The sequence below is a fragment of the Cervus canadensis genome, chromosome 1 (genome assembly GCF_019320065.1).
Source record: "Cervus canadensis isolate Bull #8, Minnesota chromosome 1, ASM1932006v1, whole genome shotgun sequence".
Lineage (NCBI taxonomy): Eukaryota > Metazoa > Chordata > Mammalia > Artiodactyla > Cervidae > Cervus > Cervus canadensis.
In genome coordinates, this window is record NC_057386.1 from 66,915,295 (window position 1) to 66,931,382 (window position 16,088).

General features: G+C 44.0%; 1 protein-coding gene across 6 annotated transcripts in view; it reads right to left on the minus strand.

The window, feature by feature from the left end:
- DCLK2 (doublecortin like kinase 2) overlaps nt 1-7,494 on the minus strand; it is a 192,912-nt gene extending 185,418 nt beyond the window's left edge. For 3 of the 6 annotated variants that reach the window (XM_043484766.1, XM_043484747.1, XM_043484737.1), the window contains exon 1: nt 6,472-7,492. In XM_043484766.1, coding sequence (XP_043340701.1) covers nt 6,472-6,892 — 421 coding nt within the window. In that variant the 5' untranslated portion in view covers nt 6,893-7,492. Of the gene's footprint in view, nt 1-6,471 lie in introns of all 6 variants that reach the window. The other 3 variants (XM_043484756.1, XM_043484779.1, XR_006272512.1) reach the window with 2 other exon arrangements.
- Nucleotides 7,495-16,088: the final 8,594 nt, after the last annotated feature.

The following is a 16,088-nucleotide window of genomic DNA, read 5'->3' on the forward strand; positions in this document are numbered from 1 at the left end:
CCACTTATTCCCACCTATCAAAATTATCTTCTATATGGCACAAAGGTGAAACAAATCAAACATCATGTGCCAGAAGTATTTCTTGATAGGACAAAGGAATGAACAAGATGACCATGGTCCCAACACCCAATGGGTTTGTAATTTCCTCTTTCCTGAGAACATTCTATGGAGAAGAACCTCCTAGAGGTTACTGGAGATTCTAAGAACTCCATCTGAACCTGGGTAACCACATTCAAACACAAAACCTAGCCAAGTTTTAAAGAGAGACATGGAGGCAGACGGATCATTTCTCTTTCGCACTTCCAGAAGCATTTCTCAAGATCACTAAACTTTAAGCAGGAAGGCTTCTTAGCGATGACATAACCTTCCTCATTTTGCAGATGAGGAAGCGGCACCCTGCAGAATCTGAATGCATGGACCTTACTGAGCGGGTATACCTGTCAATACATGGTTCACTTTAGGAACTACACACAAAACATCCTCAAACTGCCTTTACATCCACAGTGACTGATAAATTACTGCACTCTTTTTTTTTTTTTTCCCCCAAATACAAATGACTGGCGGGTCTGGCTGCAGCAGTGATGCAGCTCTAGATTGCTGACACCTAACCTATGTAAACTTCAGGGGTCAGAAGAGACCCCATCTCAGAGGTGGTAGAACACAGCAGTTAAAGAATACAGACGTTCAAAGGCCCAGGAGGAAGAACCCAGGTTCCAGCCCCACCTCTTCTGAGTGGTGCGAGGGGAGAATTTCTCTGTCCTCTGATTTCAACCTCCCTAGCTGCAAAATGGGGAAGACAATGCAACCATATGCCACAAGGATAACAAGGGTGAAATAAAAACACATAAAGTATCTCACAGAATACCTGCATCTCACACAATGATTGCCTATAAAACGTAGAAAAAAAATCGTAGTTATCTTAAGAAAAGGATCCCTCATCTTTAGGGTAATGGTTTACTTTAACAATAGAAGAGAGAAAAACAGAAGTGGGAGGAGCAGAGGCTGGTGGGGATGAGAAGCAGAGACGCAGCCAGGCAGTACAGATGCACAGAAGCTCCCTGGCCTCTCTATGATGAAGAAGGCAGTGTGACAGTCACTGCTCAAGGATTCTGGTTCCCTTTACTTTATATCACAGGGCCATAAAAACATCCATTTCCATAGTTTAAAACCTCATGAAATAGTGACCTTCTCTTAACTTCCAGCATATCACTATGTCAGAACTTCATCTCACAAATGTTCTCCCAAGTATTTCCTTTCATCTTAGAATTCATTTTAGAAATCTTTATGCTTCAAATGAAAATTTCTCTTCCCTTAACCCCTGGAAAGAGCTTCCTGTGCAGCTGCATTATAGCAGACCTGAGTTCCCCTGTTTTGAGGAAATGAGATGAAGAAAAAAAAATCAGATTTATAGAAGCAAGTACTGCAGAAGAGTACATTGTCTTCACCATGATGAGTCAGCAGGGCATCTCTGATTCATCGGAAATACAATCCAATTTTCCAAGACACACATTTTCACAAATATACAGGAACAACCTTATTCAAACTTAGTTCATAGTTTGAATTTTCTCTTGACAATCAAGAAACTTAGAGGGAAAGTCATTTTCTGGGCTTTATTGCAGTGGCTTCTCTTGGCACATGGGCGCAGTTGGTCTGGCACAGCATGTGGGATCTTCCTGCACCAGGGATGGAACACGTGTCTCCTGAACCGGCAGGGGGATTCTTTACCACTGAGCCACTGGTGAAGCCCCCTCTAGAATGCGAGCACCGTGAGGGAAAAAACTGCACCCCCCACACCTTGAAAAAGAACTATCCTCTCAATCAACAACACTTTGAGCCCAATGACCCTGAGATCTGGAATAGAGTTCACAGAAAGATGATATTTGAAGAGGGTCTTGAAGGAGATAGGAGTCTCCCAGGTAGAGAAGGATTTGCAGAGTGAAGAGCCAATGTTAACTATTATGTCCAGTCATCATACTTGCTGTATATAAATGTGCCCTGCTTTTCACTATGTGCAAATATCTTACAGGGGATTCTCAGGCGGCTCAGTGGTAAAGAATGTGCCTGCCAATGCAGGAGATGCAAGAGACGCAGGTTTGACCTCTGGGTTGGGATTATCCCCGGGCACCAATCTCCAGTATTCTCACTTGGGAAATCCCCTGGGCAGAGGACCCGGGAGGGCTACAGTTCGTGGAGTCAGAGTGGGACACGACTGAGCAAGCAGGCACACACACAAGTATCTTGTATCTCGTGGGTTTATGTTGCTTTCACTATAACAAGTTCCAAGAGCTCAGGTTCTACTATTAGTACAAAAGTCTACCTTTCAAGGGGGATAAAACCTATAATGTGAGTTCTTATGGGAGACTCATTTTTACTCAAAAGTAACTGTCACTATATTTTGATCCAACACCTTCAAGGAGATTGAATAACCAAAGAGACTGAATAACCAGAGTCAATAAACTGAGCATAGTAGGAAAACCTCAGAAGTTTCAAATGCTTGATTTCTTTTAGAACTTAATTTTTCTCAAATTCAAGCTAATTTAAGACAGCTTAATGGAAGAAGCTTATTCATTGTTGAATAAGGGGGAAAAGGTATAAATGATATAAAGTGACACATTACTTTGTAATGAAAGAGGCAGACATAGGCAGCAACTATTTAGGCTCCTTGCAAACAATTTATCAGAGCCACATACCCACTCCTTGTAGTGTAGGCATTTGCTACCTTGTCAATTCTCTGGAAGGTAGTTTCTGGGTGTGGGGAGGCACCCCAGACCATCACACAACAAATAACCACTTAGGCAGGGGAAGGGTATATATTTTAGATCAGATGGGATCTAACTTAGGGGATCTGCCAACCTTTCTTTCTACAGGATGCTGAGGCCATGAATGCAGGCGAATTATTTTCAAATCCACAGTCAGCAGAACCTAGGGACGTCAACTTGGTCATGCATTCTTTCCATTGTCCTTGGGCATTTGTCTTTGGAACATCAAAATTACAGGTCAAGCTCTGAAAAAGAGAACACTCAAGAAACAACACTGAGCCCAAGAGTGCTGAGAACCTGGAACATGTAAGCCGGACATCCTCTGTTATTTATCAGAGCTGCAACACAGTTGGCTAGCTCATGGCTTCAGACAGTTCAACCTGTGTTTCCCAATACTGACTGCTATGACTACAGTCCTTTGAGAGAAGGTCCCTATCCAGTTATATGGACTAAATAGGATTATACGGATGCACAGCACCAACTCGTTGAAATTTTTAATGCAGCAAGGGGAGTTAAACCATTAGGCTGGGCTTCCCTGATAGTTTAGTTGGTAAAGAATCTGCCTGCAATGCAGGAGACCACAGTTCGATTCCTGGGTTGGGAAGATCTTCTGGAAAAGGGATAGGCTACCCACTCCAGTATTCTGGCCTAGAGAATTCCATGGACTGGATAGTCCATGGGGGTAGCAAAGAGTCGGACACAACTAAGTGACTTTCACTTTCAAGGTGCCCGCTGGTTAGTGCAGTGCAGGAGTACCAGCCTACACCTGAACAGTTTTTAGTCTCCAGAGGCTCTCAAGGGCAGAAGAAAAAATCTGGGCCATGCAAATTTCTTTTGTCATCTGAGTTCAATAAGCTTGAGGCTCTGAATGAGTGTTCATGCCCAGCTATCTTGAGTCATCATTTTCTATTCTTCACAGCAAATATTTTAGAAAAAAACATTTTAGGAAAAACAGTTATCTCCTAAACTACACATTTCACAGAATGGAAGAGGCAGAGGAGAGAACAGCTAAACATAATGGTATAAAAACTTACTATCAGAAAATCTTTATTAAAAATGATGAACTAAGATGAAATAGTCAGTTTTGACGACATGGGTGATACTGATGCAAGTAACTTCACAGATAGCTCATTAGTCCTTCTGCATGATAAAGCTGAACATTTGAGTACACAATTTACCTAAATGTTGAAACTATTTAAATTACTGAATGGCTGGTATTAAGCATCGATGGGTCTTTCTTAAAAACTGCCTTGAAATAGGGTATCCCACTCATTTTGCGGGAAATTCACGACTCAAAGATCTATTGTCAAAGAGAATGCCACTACGACAAAAGAAGTGCTTAAATTTTCTTCATTTGCAGTGATTTTACTACATTTAAAAATATATAATTTTATTACATTTGAAACAAGTGGGCAATTGGCTATACTAGGGAAATAGTTCTGTTGCAAATATTTATTCTACCACTTTTCATACTGTGGTGTAATTTGGACTGTATACTTATGGTTCCCTCTCCTACAGAAATCAGTGAACAAACGATTAGAAGGATATTTATCAACCTTCAGTTTACAGTTTGAGAATTAGATTCAGTAGACCATGTACCACTTGAGCAATGACAAACTCAGTACACAATATGTGCTTTCAATTAATATGTATAATGGAAATGCTGACCATCTCCCCTAGATGATATTCATCTTTGGATTACATTCATCTCATGCAGCTAACACTATTAAAATTATTTCAGAAAAGGATATTAAAACTACTGTCCCTTCTCAGACCATACTAGGCACAGTTTCCCAAGGGCATGTGAGTAATGAATATTTAAGCAAAAGGCACTGCCTCCATCCTTCCATGGGGCCACTAGCCTAGCCTCCGGTCAATTAGAAAATTTGTCACTCAGTTTTTAAGTATCTAGGCAAATGTTACTTTTAAGTTTGCAACAGGATAAAGCAATAAAACTTTTAACAATGTATCTTAATTTTAATACTCTGCTGGTTGTCATGCCTCAGATAGCATTTAAGACCAAAACACTCAAATGTGCAGGAGAATTTGTGAAGTCATAAACACACACAGAGAGAAAAGACAACGTAATTTTGGCTGAGTCCTCATCTAGCCTAGAGCAGGGAAAACTTTCCGTAACAGTGACTAAACAGAAACCCAACCACTTTAAGGACTCCATGGTGTGGCTACATCTGTTTATTAAACTCAACCCAGTGATCTCTGACAACCTAGAAGGGTGGGATGGGGTGGGAGATAGGAGGGAGGTTCAAAAGGGAGGGGACACACGTATACTTGTGGTTGACTGAGGTTGATGTATGGCAGAAACCACCACAATATTGTAAAGTAATTACCCTCCAATAAAAATTTTAAAAAGTGAATTGTAGGTGAACGGACATATACTGCATGTCCTGTATGACAAGGCATGTTGCTTAAGTTTCCTCATGCATAAAACGGACATAGTGCCTTCAGAGCACAAGAACACGGTGAGTTACTATAAGAAAAATAGTTGGCTTCAAGTTCAGTTTCCTTCTCCTGCCAAGCCAGTATAGGTATGACTACCACAGCAGTATGTGCTATTTGCGTTAAGATGCATGAGGGGCTTTCCCTGGAGGTCTGTTTAAGATTTTTCATTTCTTGCAGGGGGTATGGGTTCGATTCCTGGTGGGGGAACTAAGATCCCACATGCCGCACAGCACAGCCAAAATTTAAAAAATTAAATTATAAAAAAGATGCATGACAGCAGGCTGCATATAAACACAGTAAGCACATACTTGGGTTCTGAACTTTATGGGTCATGTTTAATTCTGGATGTAGGTTCTTAACTACTAGTGACGATTTCTCTCCCTGAAGCGAAAGAAGCCTAAATACTGCAGGAATTCAAGGATGACCCAAAATAAGGCCAAACAGTCTGAGTCCAGCATGGTAACAGGCCTCAATTGCTGATTCTGTGGCCTCTATCTCCCTAACTAGGAAAGATTAACCTTGAATCACCTCATTACCAACCAATCCTGGAAAACTCTTATCACAGCCCTTCTCAACCTCAGTAGTACATTCAAATCCCCTGAGGAGCTTTTAAAACTCCAGATGGTCAGACCACACCCCAGGCCAATTTACATCCAAATACCTGGGAAGGGGGCCCAGGCACCCTCACTTCTTAAAGTCCCCAGTGATCCAAGATGCAACCAAGGTTGAGAATCACAGTCTCCGGATCACCTCTCCTGACCTCATGGAACTTCTGCTGCAAGGCAAACCAGGAGAGGCAACCTAGAGTGTTTCACAAACAGCTTCTGAGCAGACCCGGTACAACAGGGTCCCTAAAGCCGAACCACCACGGGTGCCCGTTCTGAGCTCCACACAGAGGGATGGACAGACAGCTTATGAGCTAGAGGGTTACCCAGATCCTCACGGGAGAGCCCCTTTCACAATGATGGAGCACTTCAAAAGAGCAAATATCGAAAATAAGTTCACCCATCTTGAGAGATGTCACAAAGCCCGTTAGGATTTCTCACTTTTTTTTTTCACCACCTGTCTCTTAGGAAGGCCCGAGTGTCTGTGAACGCACGCCCCGCACACAGAACCCGTGGAACAGCAGAGAACCCCAACATCCCCGCGGCCGCCTGGAATCGCCGCCCCTCCGCCCCCGCCGCAGGCTGCCCAGCCGGTGCACCTGTCGCCGGCGGCGCCGCACCTGCCGCGCCCGGCCCTCCTCGCCTACCTTCCAGCAGCTCGTCCAGGCTGGTGACCTTCCGGCTGCCGTCGATGGTGTAGATGGTGCGGACGCCCTGGGGCAGGTTCACGTTGTCAGACAGGGAGCGGGTGAGCTCCATGAGCAGCGCGTCGAAGGACCGGAAGCGGTCGCTGGAGATGGCAAACACCAGGCCCTTGAAGTAGCGGTCCCCATTCCGGTAGAAGCGCGCCTTCTTGGCCTTCTTCTCCGAGCTCAGGGCCTGCAGGGTCCGCGTGCGGTAGAAGCTGCAGTGGGCGCTGTGCGCCGGGCTGGGGATGAGCCCGTTGCCTTTGGGGCCCGAGCCGCTGCTGCCGGCGGAGGAGCTGGGCGCCCCTCTCCGCGACCCCGGCCGCGGCCGTTTGTCCCGTTCCTCAAAGTGCTCCAGCTCGATACTCCTGGTGCTGGCCATCGCGGCTGCTCCGGGCCGCCCGGCCAAGCACGTCCCAGCCGGAGGCTCCAGGCAGCCCGGGGTCAAGGCGAGAACCGGCTCGGGAGCGTCGGGCTACGAGAGCGCCTCAGCGCGCCGGGACACCTGGCCCGGACATCCCGCCCCCTCCGCGCAGGTGGAGCCGCGGAGGCCCGCGCCCCCTAAAAGTGGCCGCCGCGCCGAGCTGCCCAGCTCATTGTCCGGCGCGCTCCGCTCGGTCCCTCCCGCCGCCCGGGAGCCGCACGCCCCCCGGGCACCTCCTCCACCCGGTCACGCCTCACCACTCCCGCCCCGGAGTCCGCTGGCCGCCGTCAAGTTGGGCCGCCCGAGGCTCGCCCCCGGTCCGCAGGCGCACACAAAGCTCTCCGCCCGCCGCTCCCGGGAGCCCAGGGGAAGGGAGGGAGGGGCCGCGAGCGTGGGAGAGGCGCCGCGGGGGCGTCGGCCCGGCCCCAGCCCGCGCGCCCGGCCTGAGGCCCGGGATGCAGCGCCGCCGCCGCCTCGCTTGCCTCCAGGCCCCGCCCGAGAGCACCGCGCGGAGGCTTGTCCCGCGCAGAGTCGGGCCCTAGGGGGAAACAACGCAGCCCGCCTCCCCCGCAGCCGGCTGGCCCGGCCCACCCACGGGCATCCGCCCCCGGGCCCGACCACTCTGCCTGCCCGGCCCGCTGCAGGGCAGGAGGGGGGCTTCCTGCTCCCCAAGGAATCCCAAACCCCAGAGGGAGGGAGGTGGGCCAAGAGGAGGAGGAGGGGGCCGCACGTGGGGGCGCCGAGGCTCTGCGGCGCCGGAGAAGCGGATCCTCCCGGGTCCTAGGCGGCCCCGCCCGCCTGACAGCCACAACCCCGCGCCGCGCGCTGATGGGCGCAGCCGCGGCGCGCGCTCCTCCGCCTTGGAAACGGAACCGCGCAGGTCAAAAAAACTACAAAGGAAGGAGATTCAAGGGCAGGGATCACATCCCTTAGCCAGCCTCCAAATGAGGAGCCGAGGTCACACTAGGGCACCTGAAACATGGCACTGGATTGGGGCGCACGATTTATTTTTCAAAGGAAATCTGGAGCTTTATTTAAAAATCCTTTGATAAAGCACCTTCTGTTGCAGGTTCGCTAACACGGTATGTTCGGTAACTTTGAATGAATGAAAGGTCAGACTTTATTGTTTCTTGAGGAATTTAATTAACAAACATTTATTAAAGCATGCAACGTTCCAGGCATTGTCTCTTTCACTGGGGATGCATTAGTAAACAGACAATCCCCGCACCCCACCACCTGCATCTAAGTGATACTTATCAATTTGAGCTTCTTGTTAAGTAATAGGTCGGTTATTTGTAAGCACCTGTCATAGTGGAAATCTTAATTTAGTAGTGCCTGGTCAACAGTAAAAGCATATTTTCCAAAGGCTTGAGAGAAATACTAGTTACTTCCATTTCACCATTAGAAAAGATGAAACTAAAAGAAATTTGGCGCTAATCTGACAGGTGGGTAAATTACCCTGAGGCCTTAGGTTATTTAGCACCTGGTTCTCTGAGTGGCCCTAGATAGCAAATCCAAACCACCTGTAAGGTTAGAACATGGATGCTTTTCTTGGAATGAATTAAGTCCTGAAGGTGCATGAATAAGAAAAGGCAGAAAATATGATGGAGTTTCTCAGTAGCTGTGAAGTTGAACTGGCATGCAGTGCCCCAGAAGCTTCCTTCTTGCTCAGGGCACCATAGTTCCCCCAGGACAAGCTCAGGACACATGTGGGCATACCTGACTTCTAGAACCAGTACTGGGATGCTGGGAAGTCAGGGCTGACCTGTCACTTAAATGTAGTTTTCCAGTGGGGAGATTGTGAAATTAGGTCCATGGCCATGATAGACCTCAACCCAAGCCAATTAAATCTGAATCTCTGGAGTTGGGCTTCCCAAACAGTAGATTTTAGAAGTACATATAAGGTACAGCCAGGGTTTCCAATGATAGGCTGTAACATCAAGATTCAAACAGATCAGTGTTGATTCTCAAACTTTGATGTACTTACACATAGTGGGGTAAATCTCATGTCAGTTCTGAGTCAGTAGGTCTTTGGTGAAATTTGAGATTCTGTATTTCTGATAAGTCTCCGTGCATGTGTGCTCCTGCGTGCTCAGTTACCCAGTTGTGTCAGCCTCTTTGCAACCCCATGGACTGTAGCCTGCAAGGCTCTTCTGTCCATGGAATTCTCCAGGCAAGAATACTGGAGTGGGTTTCCATTTCCTACTCCAGGGGATCTTCCTGACCCAGGGATCGAAACTGCATCTCCTGCCTTGACTGGCAGATTCTTTACCATCTGAGCTACCTGGGAAGCCCCAGATAATGCCAGTACTGCTAGTCTTGATACAACACTGAGAAACAAGAACCTAGATGCCAAATTTCTTAAAATAAGTCCTCCTTAAGTAGTAGTCTGCAGGGCCTATCAACTATGTAAATGGTTTTAAATGGGTGGTTCATTTGCTTTGTTATTCCGTTCAGTTCAGTCACTCATTTGTGTCCGACTCTTTGTGAACACACGGACTATAGCAAGCCGGGCTTCCCTATCCATCACCAACTCTCAGAGCTTGCTCAAACTCATGTCCATCAAATCAGTGATGCCATCCAACCAACTCATCCTCTGTTGTCCCCTTCTCCTTCTGCCTTCAATCTTTCCCAGCATCAGGGTCTTTTCTAAGGAGTCAGTTCTTCACATCAGGTGTCCAAAGTATTGGGGCTTCAGCTTCAGCATCAGTCTTTCCAGTGAACTCCCAGGACTGATCTGCTTTAGGATGGGCTGGTTGGTTCTCCTTGCAGTCCAAGGGACTCTCAAGAGTTCTCCAACACCACTGTTCAAAAGCAATAAATTCGTTGGTGCTCAGCCTTCTTTATAGTCCAACTTTCACGTCCATACATGACTACTGAAAAACCATACTTTGACTAGATGGACCTTTGTTGGCAAAGTAATGTCTCTGTTTTGTAATACGCTGTCTAGGTTGGTTATAGCTTTTCTTCCAAGGAGCAAGCATCTTTTAATTTCATGGCTGCAGTCACCATCTGCAGTGATTTTGGAGCTCAAGGCAATAAAGTTTGTCACTGTTTCCATCGTTTCCCCATGTATTTGCCATGAAGTGATGGGACTCTGATTCCATGATCTTAATTTTCTCAATGTTAAGTTTTAAGCCAACTTTTTCCACTCTCCTTTTTCACTTTCATCAAGAGGATCTTTAGTTCTTCTTCACTTTCCACCATAAGGGTGGTGTCATCTACATATCTGAGGTTATTGATATTTCTCCCCATAATCTTGATTCCAGCTTGTGCTTCACCCAGCCTGGCATTTTGCAGGATATATTCTGCATGTAAGTTAAATAAGCAGGGTGACAATATACAGCCTTCACGTACTCCTTTCCTGATTTGGAACCAGTCTGTTATTCCATGTCAAGTTCTAACTGTTGCTTCTTGACCTGCATACAGATTTCTCACGAGGCTGGTAAGGTAGTCTGGCATGTCCATCTCTTTAAGAATTTTCCACAGTTTGTTGTGATCCACACAGTCAAAGGCTTTGGCATAGTCAATAAAGCAGAAATAGATATTTTTCTGGAACTCTCTTGCTTTTTTGATAATCCAACAGATGTTGGCAATTTCATCTCTGGTTCCTCTGCCTTTTCTAAAACCAGTTTGAACATCTGGAAGTTCACGGTTCACATACTGTTTAAGTCTGGCTTGGAGAATTTTGAGCATTACTTTGCTAGCGTGTGAGATGAGTGCATTTGTGCAGTAATTTGAACGTTCTTTGGCATTGCCCTTCTTTTGGATTGGAATGAAAACTGACCTTTTCTAGTCCTGTGGCCACTGCTGAGTTTTCCAAATTTGCTGAAATATTGAGTGCAACACTTTAACAGCATCATCTTTTAGGATTTGAAATAGCTCAGCTGGAATTCCATCACCTCCAACTAGCTTTGTGCATAGTGATGCTTGCTAAGGCCCACTTTGCTTTTCAGCATATCTGGCTTGAGGTGAGTGATCACATCATTGTGGTTATCTGGGTCATGAAGATTTTTTTTTTTTTTTTAAGATCTTTTTTGTATAGTTCTTCTGTGTATTCTTGCCACCTTGTCTTAATATCTTCTGCTTCTGTTAGGTCCATACCATCTCTGTCCTTTATTGTTCCCATCTTTGCATGAAATGTTCCCTTGGTATCTCTCATTTTCTTGAAGAGATCTCTAGTCTTTCTCATTCTATTGTTTCCCTCTATTTCTTTGCACTGATCAATGAGGAAGACTTTCTTATCTCTCCTTGCTATTCTTTGAAACTCTGAATTCAGGTGGGTATATCTTACCTTTTCTCCTTTGCCTTTAGCTTCTTTTCTTTTCTCAGATATTTGTAAGGCCTCCTCCAATAACCATTTTGCCTTTTTGCATTTCTTTTTCTTGGGGATGGTCTTGATCCCTGCCTCCTGTACAATGTCATGAGCCTCCATCCATAGTTCTTCAGGCACCCTATCAGATCTAATCCCTTGAATCAATTTGTCATTTCCACTGTATAATCATAAGGGATTTGATTTAGGTCATACCTGGATGGTCTAATGGTTTTCCCTTCTTTCTTCTTTCTCCTTTTGCAATAAGGAGTTCATAATCTGAGCCACAGTCAGCCCCCAGTCTTGTTTTTGCTGACCGTATAGAGTTTCTCCATCTTTCGCTGCAAAGATTTCAGACTGAAATCAATCTGATTTTAGTGTTGACCATCTGGTGATGTCCATGTGTCGAGTCTTCTCTTGGGTTGTTGGATGAGGGTGTTTGCGATGACCAGTGTGTTCTCTTGGGAAAGCTCTCTTATCCTTTGCCCTGCTTCATTCTGTACTCCAAGGCCAAATTTGCCTGTTACTCCAGGTATCTCTTGACTTCCTACTTTTGCATTCCAGCCCCCTATAATGAAAAGGATATCTTTTGGGGGTGTTAGTTCTAGAAGGTCTTGTAGGTCTTCATAGAACTGTTCAACTTCAGCTTCTTCAGCATTACTGGTTGGGGCATAGACTTGGATTACTATGATATTGAATGGTTTGCCTTGGAAATGAACAGAGATCATTCTGTCGTTTTTGAGACTGCACCCAGGAACTGCATTTTGGTGGAAGCCAGATGTCTTTCATGATGTAGGCTTGGAAGTAATACATGGTCATTTCTGCAAACGAGATGATGTTACAAAGTTCAGCCTTGTTTAATGTGGCAGAAGACTACAGCACTATGTCTATCAGGAACTCACTGGGGTCGTCGTGCAGGCTGGCAGCACAGGTTCAGTCAATCAAGCTTTAGGACATACACACATGTTCTCACTCAAGGATTCCTAATGAAAGATTTCACCCTTCTTAAACAGTGAGTACAATGATGTAATATGCCAGTGTTTTAACATTATTCTCTAAGGTTCTGTCCCTAAGTTGACAAAGATTATGGCTTTTCACGAGAAGAGAGGGGGGAGAAGAGAAGTATTAATATTTCCGAAGCTGTTTCCTAATGTAAAAAGTCATTTTGTTCCTGCTTTTTACATTATTCTGTTTGAAGAATTTTATCCCTGATCTTCATAGAAGAATTAAGATGCAATCACTTTTCATAAGATATTTGCTTAGTGAATATGGCTTATATCAAGACCCAGCTGGCCCAAATTTAAAGATTTATTGGGGTGGGAAAAATTAGTTCAGCATTATAATTCTAATGCAAACAAAATTTGGGGGTACTAGGTAGGCAGCCGGAGAAGGCAATGGCACCCCACTCTAGTACTCTTGCCTGGAAAATCCCATGGACAGAGGAGCCTGGTAGGCTGCAGTTCATGGGGTCATGAAGAGTCGGACATGACTGAGCAACTTCACTCTCACTTTTCACTTTCATGCATTGGCGAAGGAAATGGCAATCCACTCCAGTGTTCTTGCCTGGAGAATCCCAGGGATGGCGGGGCCTGGTGGGCTGCCGTCTATGGGATTGCACAGAGTCGGACACGACTGAAGTGATTTAGCAGCAGCAGCAGGTAGGCAACTATTAATTAATTTGATTACTTTGTGATTTAAAATTTATAAAGCAAATACTCCCCTTTCAAGGGGCTGCAGAATTTGCAAAGTAAGATATATCCTTTCTTTCCTGAGATGCCCCCCTTTTTATCTAACCAAGAAACACTATCTGATTTGCTAATCGTTCATCCTTCCAAGTGAAAGTCAAAGTCGCTCAGTAGTGTCCTACTCTTTGCAATCCCATGGACTTTACAGTCCATGGAATTCACCAGGACAGAATACTGGAGTGGGTAGCCTATCCATTCTCCAGGGGATCTTCCCGACCCAGGGATCGAACTGGGGTCTCCCACATTGCAGGCGGATTCTTTACCAACTGAGCTGTCAGGGAACCCCTCTTAGTCAAACATTTATCTGAATAAAAATTGCTGTGCAGAGTACTTAAAAATGGTTCCTCCAGGAGGGGATATATGTATACATATAGCTGACTCACTTTGTACAGCAGAAACGAACACAACATTGTAAAGCAACTATACCCCAGTTGAAAACAAAACAAAACAAAAACAAATGAAAAAGAAGGAGACCTTATTTGGAAATAAGGCCTTTGAAGGTGTTAGTAGTTAAGATGAGGTCATATTGGAGTAGGGCGGGCCTTGAATCTCACCTAAGATGCCTTATAAGAAGAGACCCAGACACACAAGGAGAAGGTCATGTGAAGATCGATCCCCACCAGGAGACAGCACGGGCATGCGGCCCCAGCCAAGCAGTGTCAGCCCATCAAAGCCGGAAGAGGCAGGAAGGGCCCCTCATAGAACCTCAGGGGGACATGGCCCCATGACACTTTGTTCTTGGACTTCTGGCCCCTAGGACCACCAGAGAAGAGAGAATAAATTCTTGTTGTTTTATGCCTTAAAAAAAAAAAAATCATCTCTAAGCTACAGAGGATCCAAGAATATCAATCCAAAATCTCTTCTGCATTTATTTTTTGCAGGGTTAGAAAGAACTCCTTTCTGCTCTGGATATATAATATTTTTAAATCACAAAGTACCCAGGACATGTGAAACTTTTCTTAATGCTATCCAAGACGGATCATCTGAAAACCACCTGGGGCAGAAAAATTCAACCAGGCTGGAAGGAAAGGTGATTGTTCTTTGTTCTCAACACATCTCTCCAGATTTCACATATGAGCAACAGAATTTTAGAGCTGCCTTTAGCCAAGTGGTAACTCCTGCCCCCATCCCCATTTCCACATTGATTAAGAAATACAATACTAATTTTTATTTGACATAATTTGTCTAAATGAGATTTATTTATTCCATACTTCCTTGTGAAGCTTTACCTAAGAAACTCGCCTTGAACATCTCCTGGGTTTGCTTCACACTACTTTACTTCTCAAATGCATTGGCTAGTCTTCATTTTTGGCCAGAACCTTCTGCTTTCAGAGGCAGTTTTCCAGCCACTCCATTATTTATTACATAAAGGGTGCTTGCAAACCTTTTAGACGTCACTGTGCTAAGACTTTCTGCTGTCTCATGTTTTCATTTCTGTTCACTGTGTGCCAAGCATTTCTTCTAGAAGCAAAAGTGATGAAACAACTATTTTCAGTGAAAAGGCCGAGTGAACATGAACTTGAATTTTTGAAAGAGCATTATTTTTATTTAATAATCTTTAATGATTATAAACTTAGTGTTTTTTGTCACACTTTAACAAGAAAGTATATAAAGCCCAGAGGTTCAGAGACTCTGTGCCCCACCGTATAACCAGAACCACGACTGGAAGAAAGACTCAAACTCTTCTCTCATTTTTTGTTTCCCCTTGAGAGCTTTAACTGTCCTTTGCAGCCATGATGCTTGTAGCACTTCACAAATAAATTTGACTTTGCAAATATAGATGAGAGAATGATTAAAACTACCCTTTCAGGTTTAGAAAATTGGTTAAGTCTTTCAAAAATTTCAAGTTTAATTTTTTAGTGAAAATATCAGATAAGTGGAAGAAAAATTAAGATATGCATGCTTGAAATGTTTATAGAACACAAGTGTGTGGAGTTTTTTTTCCTTATAAGAAAACTGTGGTTTAATAGTTCTTCTAATAGGTCTACTTTCACTTCTAATGGTCCATTTCACTTCCATGAAGTGTCTAGTCAAAGACTCCCACTTTTCAAGTAAATTCTCTGTATTCTAATTATACTGAGTTATTCTGTCATTTTTCAGTCAGTAAAGAATCTGCTTGCAGTGCAGGAGACCCAGGTTCTATCCCTGGATGGGCAAGATCCCCTGGAGAAGGAAATGGTAACCCACTCCAGTATTCTTGCTTGAAGAATCCCATGGACAGAGGAGCCTGGTGGGCTACAGCTCATGGGGTCACCAAAGAGTTGGACACAACTTAGGAGCTAAACCACCACCATCTGCAATAACTTTTAAAGTGAAAATAATGGAAACATTAAAACTATAAAGTAACTCTTTTTAGAAATTGGAACTTTTTTGTCTTAAATATCCCTAGGAAGAAAGTCTAGGCACTTACTAGTATCCCTACTTTCAGATAAGGGGATGGAGATCCAGTCAGTGATTTTCAACAATTATTTAATTATTTGATATTTAGTAATATCAAAAGTGGAAGACCATGGAAAAGAACTATATAGTATTCTCATTTTGTTTCTGAAGAATCAAATTTCTCAAACCCAATATAAAATTTACTCTTTGAATGTAGGCTTTTTGCTTCATTTAAAATTCAAAAGAATTACTGTGTTTGTCTTAAAATCAATCATGATAGTGGTTTCCTCCTCTCGATAGCACCTTTCATATTTATATTAATACTGAATATGACAAACTGTGTTACTGTCATTCTATATATGAGATTAAAATAATGATGGTCATGAGTACTTAAAGGATAATAAAGCTTTCATAATGATTGATAAGCAGTTATGACCTAGTTAAAGAAACAGATTACAGACAAGGAAATAGGAAAGATTAAGCAGCAGAAATAGAAATTGACTCTGGGGTATGCTAACTCTAGAAGGTGTTCATTTCAGGCTTTCAAAATTGATTAATCACAAGGAGGTCTCTTTAGGAGTTTATGGTTAAAAATTAATGATCTTTATACCTATGGTAGGTTTGTAATGGAAATTAGCTGGTTATTTTAGGGCAAATGTTTTATACCTCATATACATATTTGAAAAACTTTTATATTAAAACAATATATTTATCTTAT